Genomic DNA, 20,079 nt, shown 5'->3' on the forward strand with positions numbered 1-20,079 from the left:
GATTAAGGATGGTGGATGACAGCCGTCAAAAAAGCACGTCGCTTTGTTTACAAACAAGAGCACATAGAATTTCTCAAATTGCCGCCACCACATTTCAAAGGTATCTAGCTAAAGTGTGCAGCTCTGAGGTTTGTGATGCAAGATGGCGGATGACAGCTGTCAGAAAAAAAGCACGTGAGTTTGTTTCCAAACAAGAGCACGTGGAATTTGCCACCGCCACAAAGAGGGCAGCACGGTGCTCTCTTGATTAAAGATGGCTGCTGTCACGTAGAATTCAAAGGTATCTAGCTAAAGAGGGCAGCACGGTGCTCAAAGATGGCTGCTGTCAAAAAGCATTTTTCAAATTATCCGCCACCACATTTCAAAGGTAAGTAGCTGAAGAGGGCAGCACTGTGCTCTATAGATTAAATATGGCGGATGTCAGCTGTCAAAAAAGCACGTGGCTTTGTTTCCAAACAAGAGCACATAGAATTTTTCAAATTTAAAGTTTAAAGCTGTCAAAAAGCACGTGGATTTGTTTATCTCGCGCTGGTTAGGTGAAGCTGGTACTACTGAGGTTTAGGCCCGTCAAGATGCAGTACTGAGGTTAGCGATGCGTTGTTGTCGATGATAGCTGTCAAAAAGCACGTGGCTTTGTTTACAAATTCAAATTTCCCGCGGGTGGTGGAGGAGACCTCTGGGAGGCCTCTGGCTGTGGTGGTGGTGGAGGAGGTATCTGGGAGGCCTCTGGCTGTGGTGGTGGTGGAGGTGGCCTCTGGGAGCCGGTGGGGGTGGTGGCGGCCGAACCATCCAATTATACTACTAGCCTGCCATACACCACTCTTCCGCTTCACAAGGCGATGAAACTTACAATAACGAAGAAGTTTGCTCTCAAAATGAGAGTAGAAAACCGGTGGGACCAATAGACAAATAAAAAAAGAGCTTGATCCAGTGGAATTGTAAGTTTTCTTACGAAATGAGCACAGATCAGTTCGACAAGTCTGTCGACGAATTCGCTGTATTTTTAGCCGAAGTCATAGATCTCCTACCAGGTCCTAAACACCCGGCAAAAGATACTTTGAGGCGGAAAAAATGGAGATGGAAAGCTACAGAGAACTTACAAGCAACACTCAACTCCGCAGAGGGCAACAAATAGGGATTGAGAAAAGAGACGTAATGAGTACCCTACCGATATCAAGAAATGCAGTATTTATATTACAACCAGCGAAGAAAAGCAATCTGAAACTCTCTGAATGACCAAACGGCTCTCTGTACGGCTGATATCGAGGATATTGAGAATCATTTTTCAACTATTTTTGCCACACCTAAGAACTGTGAACGCGAACATTACTGTTACGGAACCACATTTATTCCATGGACTGCTGTGTCATATCTTATTGGTATATCTCTGGACATTAAAGTGACACAACACTGTTTATCTTGTTTGTGTAATCTTTGGTTGTAGTGAAGGTCATGGCGTTAGTGCAGTGAATTGTAAACTTGTTTTATGTAAATAAACTGGAGCATTTGTGTTAAATTGTGTTAACGTTACATTATAAGCACTTTTCTCAACAATTACTACGACCTGCTGATTGAAAGTGAACGTACTGTACAAGACGAAACCTTCGATGTAACGGTGCATGGCTATGAAACGAATGGCTGTGGACACGTCAGCTGGACCCGACAGAGTTCTAGTCAGGTGATGGTGGTGATTATGGTTTTAAGAGGAATTACAACTAGGCAACCATCCTCTGTTCTAGTCAGAGCTATCAAAGATGATATGGCATCAACTGTTATAGCTAAAATTGCTACGATCCGACAGAACTGTCGGACTGGAGGCCAATCACTATATGTTCAGTCCTTCGTCGTGTCATCGAGAAGGTCTTTGACACAAGATTAAGGAGTTACATCCAATTTAGCGAACATCAAAGAGGATTCATCAAATCACCTGCTACCATAATAAACACCGCTTTACGCAGATCTGTCTTAAACTCAGCAAAACCCAACAAACAAGATATTACTCTGGTCTTCCTAGACATAAGCAAAGCTTTCGACAACGTGGGCTATTTACACGTAAGGAAAACGTTACCTACTTCAATTGAGCCAAGCAAAGCTGAGCAATATAATTTGCAAGCTTCAGGAAAATAATACAACTCAGATCCAGGCCAATTTCAAGAAAACGAATCCCATTAAATTACGTCGTGGGATTAGGCTTCGCGGATGATACGGTTATTGTAGGAAAAACCCGAGACCCTGCAGTAGAATTAACGAAACTAGCTTTACAAAGGTTTCGTGAACTTGGTCTAACAATAAACCCTGAAAAATCTAAAGTTATTAATATCAGTAGGGGAGGAATAAACGAAGGACTCATTACAGTCATAGAAGGTATGGAGATTAAATGTATTTCGAGGAACTAATGTGTCAAATACTTAGGGATAAATTATACAGATGCTATGTTATTTGATTCCAAGAAGTCAATGACACTACTTCAGCAGAAACTCATCTCGTTATCATGCTGTCCCCGGCTTCATCCGGATCAGAAATTTTCCATTCTAAATTGTTCAGTTTGCCCCACGTTAACTTATCAGTTCCTGTGCGTCCCTGCAGGTAAAATACCAGGGCAATTTTTGGAAGATGGTGATAAACTTCTTAAGAGTTCATTAAAGGAGATCTTATCCCTTCCTACTGACACTCCTGATTCTATGATTTACTCAGATAAACGGTACAAAGGGTTAGGTGTTTTAGGGCAAGCTGGGAAGCCTTGATTTAGAATATAAATAGCTGCAACATTCTCAAATATATCGAAGCCACTTTAAACCTAGATGAAAAAATAACAGATGCACAACTGAGTTAAACGTAAATGGTAAAACAGAGGATATGAAGAACAGGCACGGTGAGTATGACACCAAGAAACTCAGAAATAAATTACGAGAATCTGAATTTGAGAAATGGTGCCAGTTGCGAAGTAAAGGTCAGAGAGTGTGTGTCTGTACAAGGAGTTCCCTCCTGAAAACCGCTGGGTTAGAAACCACGATGGCCTTTCTAGCACGGAGTGGAGAGATGCGCTGAAAATGGCATGCAACGTTGCACCTGTAAGAGCTGTACCAGGAAGGTCCCTTGATGGTAACCGCTGCAGAAGATTGAGTGAGACTTCTTGGGCTCCTGTGCCTTCGGTGAAGCTCTTCGAAACACTAGACATCGCAACATGAGGTCATCCATAGCACAGACGCTCCGTGAGAAAGGATTTTAAGTGCGTGAGGAAGTCCATGGCATCGGAGTAAATGGCAGCACAAGAAGGATATATATGATCGCAATTAAAGGGAAGAAAGGATATATATTAGACCCCACAGTAAGACACTCCGACCAAACAGACGAAGTGGACCGAGAAAAGAAGTATATCTACCTGCCTACAGTGCCGTATTATAAGAATAAATACGAACTGGATGGCGTAGCAGTCAGGGGTCTCATGATCGGTGCGAGAGGGACAGACCAAGGAGTTCACCGACTGGGAGATGAAAGCGCCAGACTGAGACATAATTTACTTGCTTTTTGAATGAAATTGTTTGTATATTCTTTGTCTTCGGCAGCCTCCGAGTGGAGGAAGATTTTGAAAATAAAAAAATATGGTCATAGTATAAAAATAATAAGTCCAAAAATGATAAAAGAATACAAATTAAAGTACGAAAATGTCACGTGACGCAAGTACGCGACTGTATCAGAGTGTGTGCTTTGAAGGACAAGATGCGGCCCACGTATTTCTCCTTTATGGTAAAGTTAAAGAGTATAATAATCTGAGTGTTATTTCTTGGACTTTAAATGAATCTTGCGCACACAGTGAGGCAGAAAAGTTATAAATGGTGCTACGTTCCGATATGCACTAATACATCGCATATCACCGAAAAAAAAAATTATGTGCCAAAGGATCGTAAAACTAGGAAGAAATTCCGGTGATATATCGAAAAAGTCTACAGTTTATTGCTGTGTGAATAATTTTAATGTAAGATTAATTTCTTTGAACTTTTAATCACTTTTCCATGTCTGCTATGCTAATGGTAAAACTTTAAATGTGAATTTAGGATTCTTTACTTAAATTCTTCAACATCGTGGATTACGAAAGTAAGAAACAAGCTGCTCCACGCCTAAGGCAAGAACCAAACTGATTGCTCTAATTTATCTTGGCATGCGACAGTTTTATTTATTTATTTATGGAAGAGCTTAAATATGATAACACATTTAGGCTACAACTAAATGCTGTCACCGAGCGTGCAGCTGTGGGCTTCCTTTCGAGAGACAGTGGACACTGTCGGCAGCCCTGAAGATGTTTTTCCGTGCTTTCCCATTTGCACACCAGGAAAATGCCTGGGCTTTACCTTAATTAAAGCAGCTCCTTCCCACTCCTAGCTCTTTCCTATCACATCGCCGTCATGAGACCTATCTGAGTCGGTGTGACGTTTTCCTACTCTTATAAACGCCACTCAAACTTATTCGTCTACTAATGTCATTCCACGCCATCTCTCCGCTGACAGCTCGGAACATACCACTTAGTCGAGCAGCTCTTCTTCTTTCTCTCAATTCTTCCCAGCCCAAATTTTGCAACATTTTTGTAACGCTACTCTTTTGTCGGAAATCACCCAGAACAAATCGAGCTGCTTTTCTTTGGAATTTGTCCAGTTCTTGAATCAGGTAATCCTGGTGAGTGTCCCATACACTGGAACCATACTCTAGTTGGGGTCTTACCAGAGAATTATATGCTCTCTCCTTTACATCCTTACTACAACCCCTAAGCACCCTCATAACTACGTACAGAGATCTGTACCCTTTATTTACAATCCCATTTATGTGATTACCCCAATGAAGATCTTTCCTTATATTAAAATCTAGATACTTACAATGATCCCCAAAAGGAACATTCACCCCATCAACGCAGTAATTAAAACTGAGAAGACTTTTCCTATTTGTGAAACTCACAACCTGACTTTTAACCCCGTTTATCAACATTCTATTGCCTGCTGTCCATCTCACAACATTATCGAGGTCACGTTGCAGTTGCTCACAATCTTCTAACTTATGTATTACTCTATAGAGAATAACAACATCCGCAAAAAGCCTTACCTCTGCTTCCACTTGTTTACTCATATCATTTATATATATGTTGAGTATTCAGCCCGAAGGCTGGTTTGATCCTCTACAGTTCCACCAACAGCTGTCACAGATAGCCTAGGTGTCACTGAAGAGGTTTGGAGGAATTCCCCTCTTAATTATTACAGGGTCAGATAAAGCTTCACCTACTATAATGCTCTGAGATCTATAGCAACCCATTCAGTCACTCTTTTGTCTAGTCCAATTGCACTCATTTTTGCCAGTAGTCTCCCATGATTCACCCTATCAAATGCTTTGGACAAGTCAATCGCGATACAGTCCATTTGTCCTCCTGAATCCAAGATATCTGCTATATCTTGCTGGAATCCTACAAGTTGAGCTTCAGTGGAATTACCTTTCCTAAAACCAAACTTGCCTTCCATCGAACCAGTTATTAATTTCACAAACATGTCTAATATAATCAGAAGGAATGCCTTCCCAAAGCTTACATACAATGCATGTCAAACTTACTGGCCTGTAATTTTCAGCTTTATGTCTATCATCCTTTCCTTTATACACAGGGGCTACTATAGCAACTCTCCATCCATCTGGTATAGCTCCTCCGACCAAACAATGATCAAATAAGTACTTCAGATATGATACGATATCCCAACCCATTGTCTTTAGTATATCCCCAGAAATCTTATCAATTCCAGCCGCTTTTCTAGTTTTCAACTTTTGTATCTTTTTTCTAAATGTCATTGTTATCATATGTAAATTTTAATACTTCTTTAGCCTTAGTCTCCTCCTCTATGTGGACATTATCCTTGTAACCAACAATCTTTACATACTGCTGACTGAATACTTTGGCCATTTGAAGATCCTCACATACACACTCCCGTTGTTCATTAATTATTCCTTATTAATTACGTCAGGGGATCACAACCTGTAACTTAAACACACTAGTCTTATCGAACCTACTTTATGCAGTTGGATCAGTCGCTAATGCGTATACATTGCTCCTATGGGTGAATTATGTCAGGAAACCACCACTTGTAACTTAAAACCTATTAGTCTTTTCGGTCGTACTCTAAGGAGCTGCGCCAGTCGCTAAGGCGTATACATTGCTCTTATTAGGCAATGCTAGAGATTTACGTCAGGGAATCACAACTTTTAACATAGGACCTATTAGTCTTATCGAACCTACGCTGGGGAGCAGGAGTAGTAGGGCAACACCTGTTTTAAAATAATGGGTGCTTCGTCAGCATTTTACCACGAGGTTATTGACCACTAGTTAATGACGTCATTATGACGTCTTACCTTACGTACTGAGCATGCGTAACCTCACGTAGGTAAGGTTATGTCTCCTGAATGACGTCTTAACCAAATGACGTCATTATGATATCAAAACTTACGTACGTTAGTAGGCCTAACCTTACGTTGTATGGTTATGACGTCATAATGACGTCTAACCCATCTAGTAACCACGGACACTTACCTAACCTCAATGAGTTAGGTTAGGGAACCGAGGATTTGTTTTGTTCTTGGTGGGTTGAGATTGTCCTCCCTTTCCTCCCTGCCAAAAATAGGGGGATGAGTGAGTGAGAGTTTGCACTCTCTCTCTCTTGCGAGAGAGTGGCAAAGAATTTACGCTGTGCATCACCTTTTATTGCATCGTCGTGCGGGTGGGGGGATGGACGAGGAGTGGGGAACCGCGCGCTGTGGAGAGCGATGTGCGCACGCAACCGCGCCAGCGGATAACAGCACAGTCATGTGGGAGACTTGCGAAGTAACTACAGTATCTGTCACCGCATGCACTCTTGCGGCATCTTTCCGAGTTACTACATTACGTTGGAAGAGCCGAATCGTACGGACCCCCTTCTTTCGGAAAAGTAGAACAAATACAGTTATTGATTAAACGGAATCATAATTTAATGATTAACATTACAATTAAAGAGCTATATGATGGTGTGATGTTGGCCTCGGTCTAGAAAGCCACTTTTGAGGAGCCGAATCGAACGGACCTCCCCTTGTTTCTGAAAAGTAGAAAAGTGATTGTTATTATTATTATTATTATTATTATTATTATTATTATTATTATTATTATTATTATTATTATTATTATTATTATTATTATTATTATTATTATTATTGTACCGGGCGGACACCCCTATGCCGCAGTTTTAAATCTTGCGCCAATAAATCCTCCTCTACAAGAGAAACTCTGAACTTTAAAAACTGGATCAACTCATACGTTTCTCAGAAGATGTCACTACCGAAAACTTTGTGATTATGAAGTTGTCAATACTGTGTGGATTTCAACTTGTTTTGTTTTACATTGATCAAGAATTGTGGACATTCTCTTATAGATGTCTGTACTAAAAAACCATGATCATGCTCCCTGGTGCGAAGTGAAGGAACTTTTTTTTGAAGAAATTTTGTATCCATAAGTTTTCTTATTACTAAATTTCGTTCTATTATTGTGGGTTGGCAATATTAATATTTTCTTTCCGCCAGTTTTGAATTGAGCCAATCCAGAATTTCTGTAATTAATTTTTGACCAATCGTGTCTTTCTTCTTCAATTTTGATGTGTAAATTTTAGCTAGCTAATAAAAGCCTGTGGCTCTTTTATTTATGAAAGGTCTCGAATTTTCCTCGAGGGTATAAAAACTGCTGATTTTCTTGTCTCTCGGCCACATCATCAACATCTAACTTAGTGTATGGACGTGTAGCAGGAGGCGGGAAGCGCCTATTTCTTCAGGCAGCAGTCTTCAGTAAGGTAATGGCCGCTTAACATCTTTATTTCTTGCTAGCTCAGCAGTTTAACCCGCGGGGAAGGTCCGAAACCTTTACCATGTAACCTATCTCTTAAACATGTAGAATTGTGTAAAAACTTCATATATCTTTAGTGCTTTACCCTCTCGAGCTCCCGTTCATTTGGGATTTGAGGTGACTACGTTTTGTAATTGGTTTTCTTCCTTTCTGTAATGTCTTAAATTATTCTGTATATGAGTCACCTCCATAGCTTGGGAATAGCTCCTGTTTCATCGGCCTAGTGCCTTTTAGGTTTTAAAATGTGTGTTTAAGAGTGCAAGTTCACGCCTCCATTCATTTTACATTTTGGTCCATTAACTGAACCTGTTATTTTTCTACTAAGTCCTGGTAGGTTGGGTACAAGATGCCCCTGTTTCTTTGTAAGTGTGCCTTGAGGGCAGTTAATGGTAAAGCTTGTTGTGGCCTTTGATAGGCTCAGCAAATTGAGAGCGAGTCAGCTCTTTTATATGTGGCAAAAGTGCCTCTACGAGGACTGATATGGTTTTTGGAGCAAAGGCTCCTTGAATGAAGGGGTTTTCTGCCCTTTGGACAAGAATGTACCTTGGTAAAGTTGAGCTGAGAGCTCAGAAATTGTATCTATCCCTTCCTTTATCCCACACCAAGATGCACTCTGAGGACCGATGGATGACCAAAGATGTTGTATTTCTTCCTTTCCACACTAACCTCTCATGTTTATCCCGTAGGCACTCCATATACAGAGAGTTACTTCTTTTCATTAGGATACAATAATGTTGCATAAAGAAAGAATTAATATCAGATTCTCAAATACTGAAGACTAGAATTTACTTTTGAATTTCCAGTAATGATGCATTAAAAATGCCCACCGTCTGCCATATCGTCTCACTGGCTACACTTGGTATCGTACGCGTCGCTCGTGTACCCACACACCCCATCAGGAGGCGAAGAAATCGATCATCCTCTATCTAGCCAGTGACTAGGATGTGTGCTTTAAGGTGAATGTTGAATGAAGAAGCCGACCAACTGGTGATAAAGTGACCCAGTTCCTACATATTCCGATGTCTCAGTATTTCCGAATTTCCAAATGCATGTCTATATAACCTTCTTGCCTCTATTTTGAAGTGGTGGGCTGGAGGTAAATCTGGGGAACATCCTTGTGGACCTAATATCGTGGGCGTCTTAAAAGAACAAGAGTTGATCAAGGGAGGTCGGACAGGATAGATGACAGTGAGGGGCCTAGCACAAGTAAGTGGAAGCAATGCCAGCTAAGGGCCCCGTGGTCGGCAATCCATGCTCCAAAGTTCAGAGCCCATGGGGCCCCTGTTAGTCGCTTCTTACGACAGGGAGAAGAGATGGCCAAGGGAGGTTGGATGGGGAAGGTGAAAGCGAAGAGCAAGTGGAAGCAATGGTGGACTCAGCTCAGGGAATGAAGGTCGCCAACCCATACACCTCTTATGTTTGTACATTCATCTCGTCGGAAGTGGCTTACTCACCTGCATTAGGACCACTTTCTTGTAAGAAAGTGACACAGGCCTCCTTAGCGAGTTCTACTGCAGTCTTGATTAACTGAATACTTTGTTCTCTAGTTAGGCCCAGGTGCTTCATGAAGCCGTCAACACTGGCTTGGTAAGTGTTAGTCATGATGGCGTCAGCCCCCGCTGAAACAGACAACATTGCAGTAGCTGGTTAGTGCTCGAAACATTTTAACGAAATATTTAAAGCACCATTCGCTGGCAAGTGGTGGGGAGTCTGAATGTCTCCGACGCTGCCATCTCCAAGAACTGATCTATAAGCCTACTTTCCTAGTGTGACGTGCCACGAGAGAACAACTAAACCGATTACAACGTGCTATGGACTCCTGTATTAGATTTATCTTCTCCTTACGCTATCATTTTCATGTAACCCTTCCAGAATTTGAACAGTATAGAAACCTCCACGTGGCAGTATTCGAGCATTAAACGAGTACTACTCACTTTCCACACGCTCCGGCAGGTCAGCAGCATTTAGCCGTCCCTTTGTTGCGAATGGAGCTAGAATATGGAATTCTCTCCCCCACAACATTACAGCCATAAAATACTTAAATTCATGTAAGCCGTCTTGCCGTGAGCATCTCCTCGATGTGTGCCGCCAAGCTGAATGAATCTGGTAGAGTGAATGTGTGTATGAATGTACGTTTACTGCGCTTATGGTATTTTGTGTCATTCAACTTTTAATTTGTAACGATAGTTTTAAGACATGACGAAGAATATTTATAGTGTTTATGTTATTTTGTTTCATATTTTGTTTCCAGTTGTAATGGTAGCTTAAGATAAGATACTGAATATTATTCTCAGATGTACACTGTTAATGAAGTGTGGTGAGAGGACCATGAGTGCTGTCACGGGGCTGACGAGTTTTAGCTCTCCCTAACCATATTTCGAATCTGCATTCGTGCTATTGAAATTTGTGTTATTCGGAAATAATTTCAACTAGTACTTTCTACGTGGCTTTGCCCTCTTTATTTATTTGATTCCACCTTCGTCATTGTCACCATGAGGTTATATTACTTTAATGTTTTCTCTTCGAATCCTTAAACTGGGTCTGGTAAAATTACGTGCCCTAAGTTGGTGGACGAGTCTATAACTTTCGCTTCCGCTCTGTGGGGGCATGCTCATTATTGGTGTGGGCCGCCATGAGTCGTTCCTTGTGTATGATGGAGGAAAGACGTGTATTTACTCCGCTCCGGCATTTGGTTTCCAAATGCGATATGAAGCCTGGATAAGTGGAATTTGTGTGAGGGCTCGCCCTCAGAAATGTTCTTAACCTTTTGTTTAAAAATACTGAACGTCCTCTGATTTATTTACTTTTCTTGTGGATGTGGCAAAGTACTTGAGCCTCTACGTAAGTAACGTGTTTCTGCAGCTTGAACCAGCATGCAAGTCTCTTCACAATCCTATCCCTTTTGATTTCTGGATTCTATGGAAGATGGTGTACAAAACTTCGTGTTACAAGATTTCGGGAGTGTGAACTTCTAAAAGCGTCCATCTTCGCGTTCTTTTAATTTCAGTTAGGGTATTCATTAAATCGGGTTCCCTTATTGTATCTTGATAATATGGCCTAACTGTTTCTGAAAAGTGTGGGCAGTGAAGTTTTAAGAAGATTACTTCAAATAAGAATGATGATTCGTATTTCTTCTCGTTTTGAAAAGGCAAATTGGTATATACTTATCTAACCTTTTCGGTATGTGCAATTTGAAAAGTAACTACTCTGTTTAGAGCACGAGAGGTTTCGCCTGAATTTCAGTGAACTGTTTTTCTGCCACGTTCTAATTCCGGTTAATTTATTTTATCTTGTAGTGTTTAATTATGTTCTTGGGGTTTCTTTTCCTCTTGTATATGTACCATTGTTGTATTTGTTTTGATATTGGTGGTTACTATGGACGCACGTTTCTATAGCAACCGGTTGAGTTCATCTCCACTACTATTGGCTCTCGGTCTTTGTGTCTGTGGTCTCTACACCTTGAACGTGTTTTAACTTGTTTTCCTTCCTTCTTAATTTCCATTCATTATTTTTCTGGGGTTGTTTTAATTCTATCCTCCCGTTGGGTTGTATATTTAACTACGTTTTCTGGCAGTAAGATACGAACTGAATTCTGGTGGAATCTCTGTGATGGATGTTGGTGCTCTTTAGGTATAATAATAATAATAATAATAATAATAATAATAATAATAATAATGAAAGAAAATTAAATTGCTTTGAAACTATAGAAGAGAATAACTTAAGAAAAGAAAAGAAAAGGTTTCTGCTGAATTGTAAAAACAGGTTACTAGTGTTCAATTTCTTTGAGGTTTTTAAAAATATGGAAAATATATTATTCCCTTTTCGTTCGGCCGAACATTTTAAATGTATACATCTCTTTTTTGCATTTTATGTAGATTATAGTTTCATTTCGAGGGCGTTCTTTCCTTAATTTTACACTAATTATGTTTATCTTCACTCGTATTTATTGAATAAATAATATATGCCTTGTTCTCAATGAACATCTTGTTTTGTTTCGTGGTGTTAAAACAACTTATTGCCATACCAGGGGTTATTTTGGGTTCATGGTCTGTGGGTAACTGTTGGATTTAACCTATGTTACGGTAAGTGTTTAACTTTGATGAATTATATTTTGGTGTTCCCCTTTATTTTCTTGCCTATGTTTAACTTCTGTTGCTGATAGTCGGTAAGGCGGCAGAGTGCTAACTTCGCTACCTTGTTTGCCGTGTACAGGCTGCAACATACTGAATGTTTCTATACATTCACTTATCCATTTGCTGGTCGTACCCTGCAACTTGTGGGGCTGTCCATTCCTACAGATCTCACCTCTCTCCTCCTGCCTGCTTCCCACATCCTCATGCACCATCACACTATCCGGACGTTTCGAATCCAGAATTGTATTGCTTCTTGATATACAGAAACTTAGAAAGGTATAAATCTATATTTATAAAATAACTTGTCCTGACTGACTGACTGACTGACTGACTGATTCATCATCGCCGAGCCAAAACTACTGGACATAAAGAAATGAAATTTTGGGGATACATTCATGTTAAGATGTAGGTGCTCGCTAAGAGAGGATTTTTGGATATTCCGGCGCTAAGGGGGTGAAAAGGGGGGTGAAATTTTAAAATGAGTGCATCTATATCTCAAAACTTTAAAAGTTTACAGATGTAAAAATTGGTATTTAGAATCTTCATTAAAAATAAGGAAACACGTATTTTTTTGTTTTCAGAAAATCGCAATAGGAGGGGTGAAAAAGGGTGAAAATGGGGGGAAATGGGTAGAATGCCTTTTTCAGGATACCCGTACTTATATCTCAGAAACTGAAGATATTACAGACCTGAAAATTGGTATTGATCTCTTTTAAAAATAAAGAAACACGTATTTTTTTCTTTTTGGAAAATCCAATTAATGGAAGGGTGAAAAGGGGGTGAATTTTTTAAATGAGTGAATCTATATCTCCAAACTTTTAAAGTTTGCAGATGTGAAAATTGGTATTTAGAATCTTCATTAAAAATAAAGAAACACGTCTTTTTTGTTTCTGGAAAATCGCAATAGGAGGAGTGAAAAAGGGGTTGAATGCCTTTAATGAGGCGACTTATATCTCAGAAACTGAAGACATTACAGACCTAAAAATTGGTGCTTGGGATCTCCTTTAAAAATAAAGAAACACGTGTTTTTTGTTTCTGGAAAATCCAATTAAGGGGGGGTGAAAAGGGGGTAATATTTTAAAATGAGTGTATCTATATCTCAAAACTTTTAAAGGTTATAGATGTGAAAACTGGTATTTAGAATCTCCTTTAAAAATAAAGAAACGCGTGTATTTTGTTTTCGGAAAATCCTAATAGGAAGGGTGGAAAGGGTTGAAAAAGGGGTCGAATGCCTTTCATGAGTCTACTTATATTTCAGAACCTGAAGATATTACAGACCTGAAAATTGGTGTTTGGGATCTCCTTTAAAAATAAAGAAACACGTATTTTTTGTTTTTGAAAAATCTAATTAATGGGGGTGAAAAGGGGGTGATTTTTTAACATGAGTGTATCTATATCTCAAAACTTTTAAAGTTTATAGATGTTAAAATTGGTATTTAGAATCTCCTTTAAAAGTAAAGAAACACGTATTCTTTTGTTTTCGGAAAATCCCAATAGGAAGGGTGTAAAAGGGTGAATAATGGGTTGAATGCCTTTAATGAGGCTACTTATATTTCAGAACCTGAAGATATTACAGACCTGAAAATTGGTATTTGGGATCTACTTTAAAAGTAAAGAAACACGTATTTTTTCGTTTTTGGATAATGCAAATATTGGGGGGTGAAAAGGAGGGGGGTGAATTGTTTTTAAAATGAGTGTGTCTACATCTTAAAACTTTAAAATTTACAGATGTAAAAATTGGTAGTTAGAATCTCCTCTAAAAATAAAGGAACAAGTACTTTTTTGTTTCCTCTAAATACCAATGGGTGGGGTGTAAAAGGCTGAAAAATTTGTTGAATGCCTTTAATGAGGATACATATATCTCAGAAACGAAAGGTATTAGAGAACTGAAAATTTGTATATGGGATCTCCTTTAAAACTGAAGAAACACGTATTTTTTAGTTTTTGGAAAATCCAATTAATGGCGGTTAAACAGGAGTGACAAATTGAGGTGAAATTTTTGAAAGAGTATATCTACAGAATATCTTGGAAACGTAAAATGTTACAGACATGAAAAGTGGGTGTTTGGAATCTCCTGTAAATGTAAAGAAACATAGGTGATTTATTTTTGGAAACTCCACTTAAGGGGAACTCAAAAGGGGTGAAATTTTAAAATGAGAATTTTTACAGTATATCTAAAAAACTTAACATGTTACAGAAGTGAAAAATGGTATCTTTATCTCTATTGAACATAAAGAAACGTGTATTTTTAGTTTTCGCAAATACCACTTTGGTGGTGGTGGTGGGGGAGGGGGGGGGGTAAAAGTGACTGACACAGGTGTTGAATTCTTTTAATTAGGCTACTGATATCTCAAAAATGAAGATGTTACAGACGTGAAATTTGATATTTGCAATCTGCTTTAAAAGTAAAGAAACACGTATTCTCGGAAAATCCAATGAAGGTGGGGGGGGGGGGGTGTGAAAGAATTGAAAAATTGACTTAATTGTATGAGAATACATACATCTAATAAAAACTAAAGTTGTACAGACGTGAAAATTCGTATTTGGATCTCCTTTAAAAACAAAAAAACGCGTTTTGGGGGGAACCCATCTTGGAGGGCGGGAGTGTAAAGGAGTTGTATTCCTTTCATGAGGACACATAAATCAAAAACTGAAGAAGTTAGAGTCGTGATAATTGGTATTTAGAAGACCCTTTACTATTAAAGAAACAAGTATTTTTTGCGGGAAAATTCACTTAAGGGGGGGGGGGAGGTAGTGTGAAATGAAGTGAAAAAAGAAAATTATTTTTATGGGGATACTTATATCTCAAAACTGAAGGTAATAGACGTGAACATTGGTGTTTGGAATCTCCCTTAAACGTAAAGAAACAAGCCTTCTTTTAATATTTTTTTGGGGGGGAGGGTGGCGGTAAATAAACTTAACGGCGGTGGGGGGTAGAAGGAGGTGAGACCAACTGATTTTACTGTTCTTAATGGTTTTATAAGGATCCTCCGTTGCTCAGGCGGCAGCGCGCCGGCCTCTCACAGCTGGGTTCCGTGGTTCAAATCCCGGTCACTCCATGTGACATTCGTGCTGGACAAAACGGAGGCGGGACAGGTTTTTCTCCGGATACTCCGGTCTTCCCTGTCATCAGCCATTCCAGCAACACATAATAATAATAATAATAATAATAATAATAATAATAATAATAATAATAATAATAATAATGTTCCAGACCGTCGTCAGATGTGCGGACCGCACTGGAAACGGCTCCTGGACGGGTAATGACTAAGAATGCAGTCCGGCCGCGGGTTCAGTGCCGCCAAGGCACCCAATATGACACCACGCCGGATCTCCTGAAGGATTTTATCCATATTTAAAAAGTTATAGGAAAAGATGGCAAAGATTTACGGACCCAACTGACCGGGAGGAATACCTGAGCCTAGCGCGGGAAGTACGAAATCGATTGCTGGAAAGGAAGATTGAAAAATGGGAGGAAACGTGCCGTAATCTAATAGAAAACGAGTCAGATCGGGAATTTTGGTGGATTCTCGCAGAAAACGAGTCAGATCGCGAATTTCGGCGGATTATATATCTAAGACAATAAGTATTCAATTATAAATTTCAGTATAATACCGTAGCGAAGCACGGGTATCTTGCTAGTATATATATATATATATATATATATATATATTCCCCTCCCGTGTCTCGTCCTTCTTTCTTAACGTTGGTTTTCAACGATTTCTACTACTCTTCGATGTTCTCGGTATGGATTTCGGAATTAATGTGTCCCTCCCGTCAGACAGTCACCATCCCACAAGAAGTTTTCGTACGGTAAATAAATAATCGAAATCGATACAAATACATGAAGTAGACACCACAATAAACATTCACGAAAGCTAAATAATACATATTTATTGCGCATATTTACAATATCAGTCTCAGTGATGGGCCTCGTTATTTCGATGCACTGTATAACACAAGTGTTGTGAGACTTGGGAAAGGACTTCGTTGAACACACTTCGTGGTGGACTGCCAACCTTGTTACCACATTAGGTACGATCCTAGTGCCATAAAAGTCAAGATCAAATTCATTCTTCTTCTCTGTCTTTTCCCGTATGAAGGTCTCATATGCTGCTGTGGTTGGGCTTATTAACTATTTGTTCCTGTTGTGGACAAAATTACCGTTTCTTAAGTCTGTATTCCGTGACCCACCATCACTCGATTCTCTGATATTTCATTCCCCTTTTACTCAATACTAAATTTTTGGGAACATTTAGTTAGGGTATGTCCTCGTCTCGTTTCTTATATCTAATGGTTACCTTAATTCTAATATTGTAAGATTATCAAGATTTATTAGACCTATTTTAGTTCTTCAAATCTTTAATAGTAATTTACTTCCACATGAGGAAGAAGGCGTAATATTTTGAAGCAATATTTGTAGAATTTCAAAAGTCACTGCCAGTTATGGTAAATGGACTGAACTCAAGTTAACGTTGTCACATGTGTGATTTCAACCTTGAAGTTAAAATTGGGGAGAAGTCTCCTGTCATTGTAAGTGTTAGAGCTTTCTGCTAAAGCACTATTACAAGTGGGTCTTGGAAACTCCTAATGAGTGTGATAGGATCATTTTGGTGCCTTATTATCTTCTTGTTCCCTTGCTTGCTGCTTTCTTGTTCCTGTTGCAGCTGTGTGCGCGACTTTCTTGGAGCTGTAGTTGCAAGAAGCTAAGCTGGATTAGTGCATCTAAAATCCTGTGTCATTGGAGCTCAACATTTTGTGCTGAATCTTGCAAGTCATGAGTCTGTTTACCATGTGGTGTGTTGTGCGCTGTGCTGACTGGCCATTGGTACACTGTCTTCCTGCACATTGAACAGACCGTGCTATGCCCTGTGTTGCTCTTTCGATGTCATCCACTACCAAGTAATACTGTTCCAAAAGTTATACTGACTGCATGAAAAAAGGTATTCTCAACGACGTACATAAATGGTGTTAATACTGTTGTGATGCCTTAATAATTGAACTTACCTTGTAGCCTATGCCAGGCTCTTTGGACGCTACTCTGTTCGGAGTCATATTGGAACTACTTCCAGCGCATGTACTGTACTCAACATGCTACTTCTTGGCCCCTGGTGTCCTCTTCAGGCGGGAGTCTCTGAGGCGTTAATAATGTAAAATTTACTAAAATATAATTTGGACTATGAACATTATACGAGGCATGCGTGTCTTGTGGGTACGGCTCATCTCCTGTGGTATATGCACTGTGTTACTACTAGTACGTGCCATCTGTGTGCGACAATTGGAACTTTGATTCCTCGCCAGAGGGCGTATACAGTGTAGACAGTGTTGGCCTAGACCTGAATGTGTCTGTCGATGGTTGAATTGCTGAGGAGCGCACGCTTATCAAAGCGATGTGCAGCTGCTGTTCAGTTTCTAACATAATGACCGAACTTTCTGGTATTGGTTGAGGTGGAACAACTACCCCAACAGGGAATTGTTTTTTAATACTTTATGTAAATATTAGTGTAGCTATCCAGGTGTAAATACGTATTTCAATTCTTACTTGTGAGTGCAATAGTATTAGGTGAAACACGGGGCATATATGGCATCTATGTAAGTACGCCTTTTACTTCCGTTAATATTATTTTACTGGTATGTGTCGTTAAATTTTAGTTTATGTATTCATTGTGATCTGAATTGTACCTCGGAATTTGTGTTGTATGGCGTTCAAGCTTCGAGTGAGTGTCATGTGTAACGGCGATGTCTTGATAACCTTTGAAACTTTACCTTGCCGGATGTTGTTTTACTGTGTTATTTGCTGGATGCGAGTGCATATCGCTGTCGTTGCTGTGTGTTGGTGTTGTCATTCTCATCTCTTTCATTGATGTATCTTTACGCGTGTTTCGGCTTTCTCATGCCCGTGTTTCGACCTAGCACTAATCATCACAATTTTTTCAAATGTTATTATTATTATTATTATTATTATTATTATTATTATTATTATTATTATTATTATTATTATTATTATTATTATTATTATTATTATATTATTCAATGATGGCGGCTGTGTGATAGGACGTATCGTTTGCGAGCGATAGTGAATTGGTACTTATAAGAGCAATATTTCACAATACAGACTGTATTAGTTGTGAAGAGTGTAAGAAGCAAACGCTGATCAACGGACGTTAAGGTGAGTCTGTGTGAAATGTTTAGTGTCGTTAAGAATCACGAACTACGGTTGCATGAAGGTACTTAACCTAAACGAATAAGAGTTAGGTTCGAAGCTTAGACAACATCGAAACGTAATAAGTAGTTCACAAGATCACCGCTAAAGGCGTATTGGAACAATAATTTTGTGGTACTATCACTTGAGTTGTGAGGAAACAACATTAGAGCGCAGTTGTACACCTAGTGCTAATGTGGGTCGTTCGCGTAATGTTCTGGTGATACATGGAAACATCTACTAACACAACCACGCGTGATCAAAATCAAATGGTTACTCCGAGCATCGAATCATCGAATAAACTGAAAGAATCAAACGATGTCTCGCGAGATACCGACCTAATTATCCTATCTACAGCTGTGGAACAAGGTGAGGGAGAGGGGGAAGATGACGCAAACATGGTCGAGACGGCAGAAGTACAAAACAAAGAGCTTATGTTTGTAACATTAGTCAATGAGATTAAAGAATGCGACAAAGTAAAATGGATCGAAAGATTGCAGCAGATGATTGATGCACGGTTTAGCAGGATCCCCGAGGATGGTGGCCGAAAATAACCAAAGAGTTTCAACAATGCTTTGACCAAGGAGCTCGTCAAATTGATGTCAGGAATTTATACAATCGATTCAGACACAAGAGTCAGAATATTAATGCATGTGAAACGGATAACCTCAAAGAAAATAATGCAATACAAATGCCATCTATGGTGAAGAACACAGACTTGTTCCTCACAGTGAAACGAACGTTATTGACAAATATTGATGAATACTGTAAGAAGAAAGAGGCAAAAACAAGAACTAAGAAAATATTTAGCCAGGAAATAAATCAAGAAATATTCGAAATGATGAATGTAATCATAAAATCGGAACGAGTAGAACAGTAAATAACCACGATCGCCGAAATGAATGATGTGTTGTATGCATGCCAACAGACGTATGAGATGGTGACAGCTAAAGAAAAGAAGGCATCTGTCTGGAAAAGCTCTATCGAAGCCAAGATCAACAAATTGAATAGAAAATTAGAAATAATTGATGTCCACCGCCCAAATGAAAGAGCAAGTAAAGAGTTGATTAGAATGTGTAGAGAAAATCGAATTCATTCAAACAAGAGTAGTGATATTCAGAAGATGCGTGATACGATTCTTGAGAAAATAGCTATTTACAAGAAGAAGATAGTGATAGCTGAAAATCGTATAGCATCTAGGAACACAAACCGAAAGTTTGAGTTTAATAGGAAGACCTTCTATCGTGACCTTGAAGGCGACAGATTTACAGTAAGTGAAGATATTAATCTTGAAGAAACCAAACGCTTTTGGACTACAATTTGGCAATATAATGAAAGACAAGATTATGAACAACTGATCCAAGAACTAAGTCCAGCGGAAGTGGAGGTAGATATGGATAGAGATAAGATAAAAGAGGTCATATCTAGGTGTATAAAGTACCTTGCGAACTGGAAAGCAACAGGACCTGATTTTGTATATAATTACTTTATTAAGAGGATGTATGCACTACATGAGAGGTTAGAACAACTAATCCACGAAATAATCCAAAACCCAGACTTGATCGATGAAGAGCTTTATGCTGGGATAACATATTTGATTCCAAAAGTCCCGAATGCAAACATACCGCAGCTCCTGAGGCCAATTACATGCCTTTCAAATTTATTCAAATTAATCAGCAAAGTGTTCACGGTAATAGTCAATGATTTCTGTGACGTGAACAATATTATCTCAAGTAATCAAATGGGAACACGCAACCGATGTCAAGGCGCTAAGGAACAAGCACTTATAAGCAAAACCATAAACGAAAAGTACAATAATAAATTGTGTACTGCTTGGGTGGACATTCAGAAAG

General features: G+C 39.2%; 1 protein-coding gene across 2 annotated transcripts in view; it reads right to left on the reverse strand.

Moving 5' to 3' along the window:
• Positions 1-20,079, reverse strand: part of LOC136877194 (homocysteine S-methyltransferase YbgG) — a 176,229-nt gene that overhangs the window by 83,067 nt on the left and 73,083 nt on the right. Inside the window, exon 3 of one of the 2 annotated variants that reach the window (XM_067151007.2) lies at positions 9,346-9,510. The exons of the other annotated variant lie outside the window; for it this stretch is intronic. Within the exon in view, the coding sequence (XP_067007108.1) occupies positions 9,346-9,510 (165 nt within the window). The remainder of the gene's footprint in view (positions 1-9,345; positions 9,511-20,079) is intronic. 2 annotated transcript variants of the gene reach the window in all.

Source organism: Anabrus simplex, chromosome 7 (genome assembly GCF_040414725.1).
Source record: "Anabrus simplex isolate iqAnaSimp1 chromosome 7, ASM4041472v1, whole genome shotgun sequence".
Classification (NCBI taxonomy): Eukaryota; Metazoa; Arthropoda; class Insecta; order Orthoptera; family Tettigoniidae; genus Anabrus; species Anabrus simplex.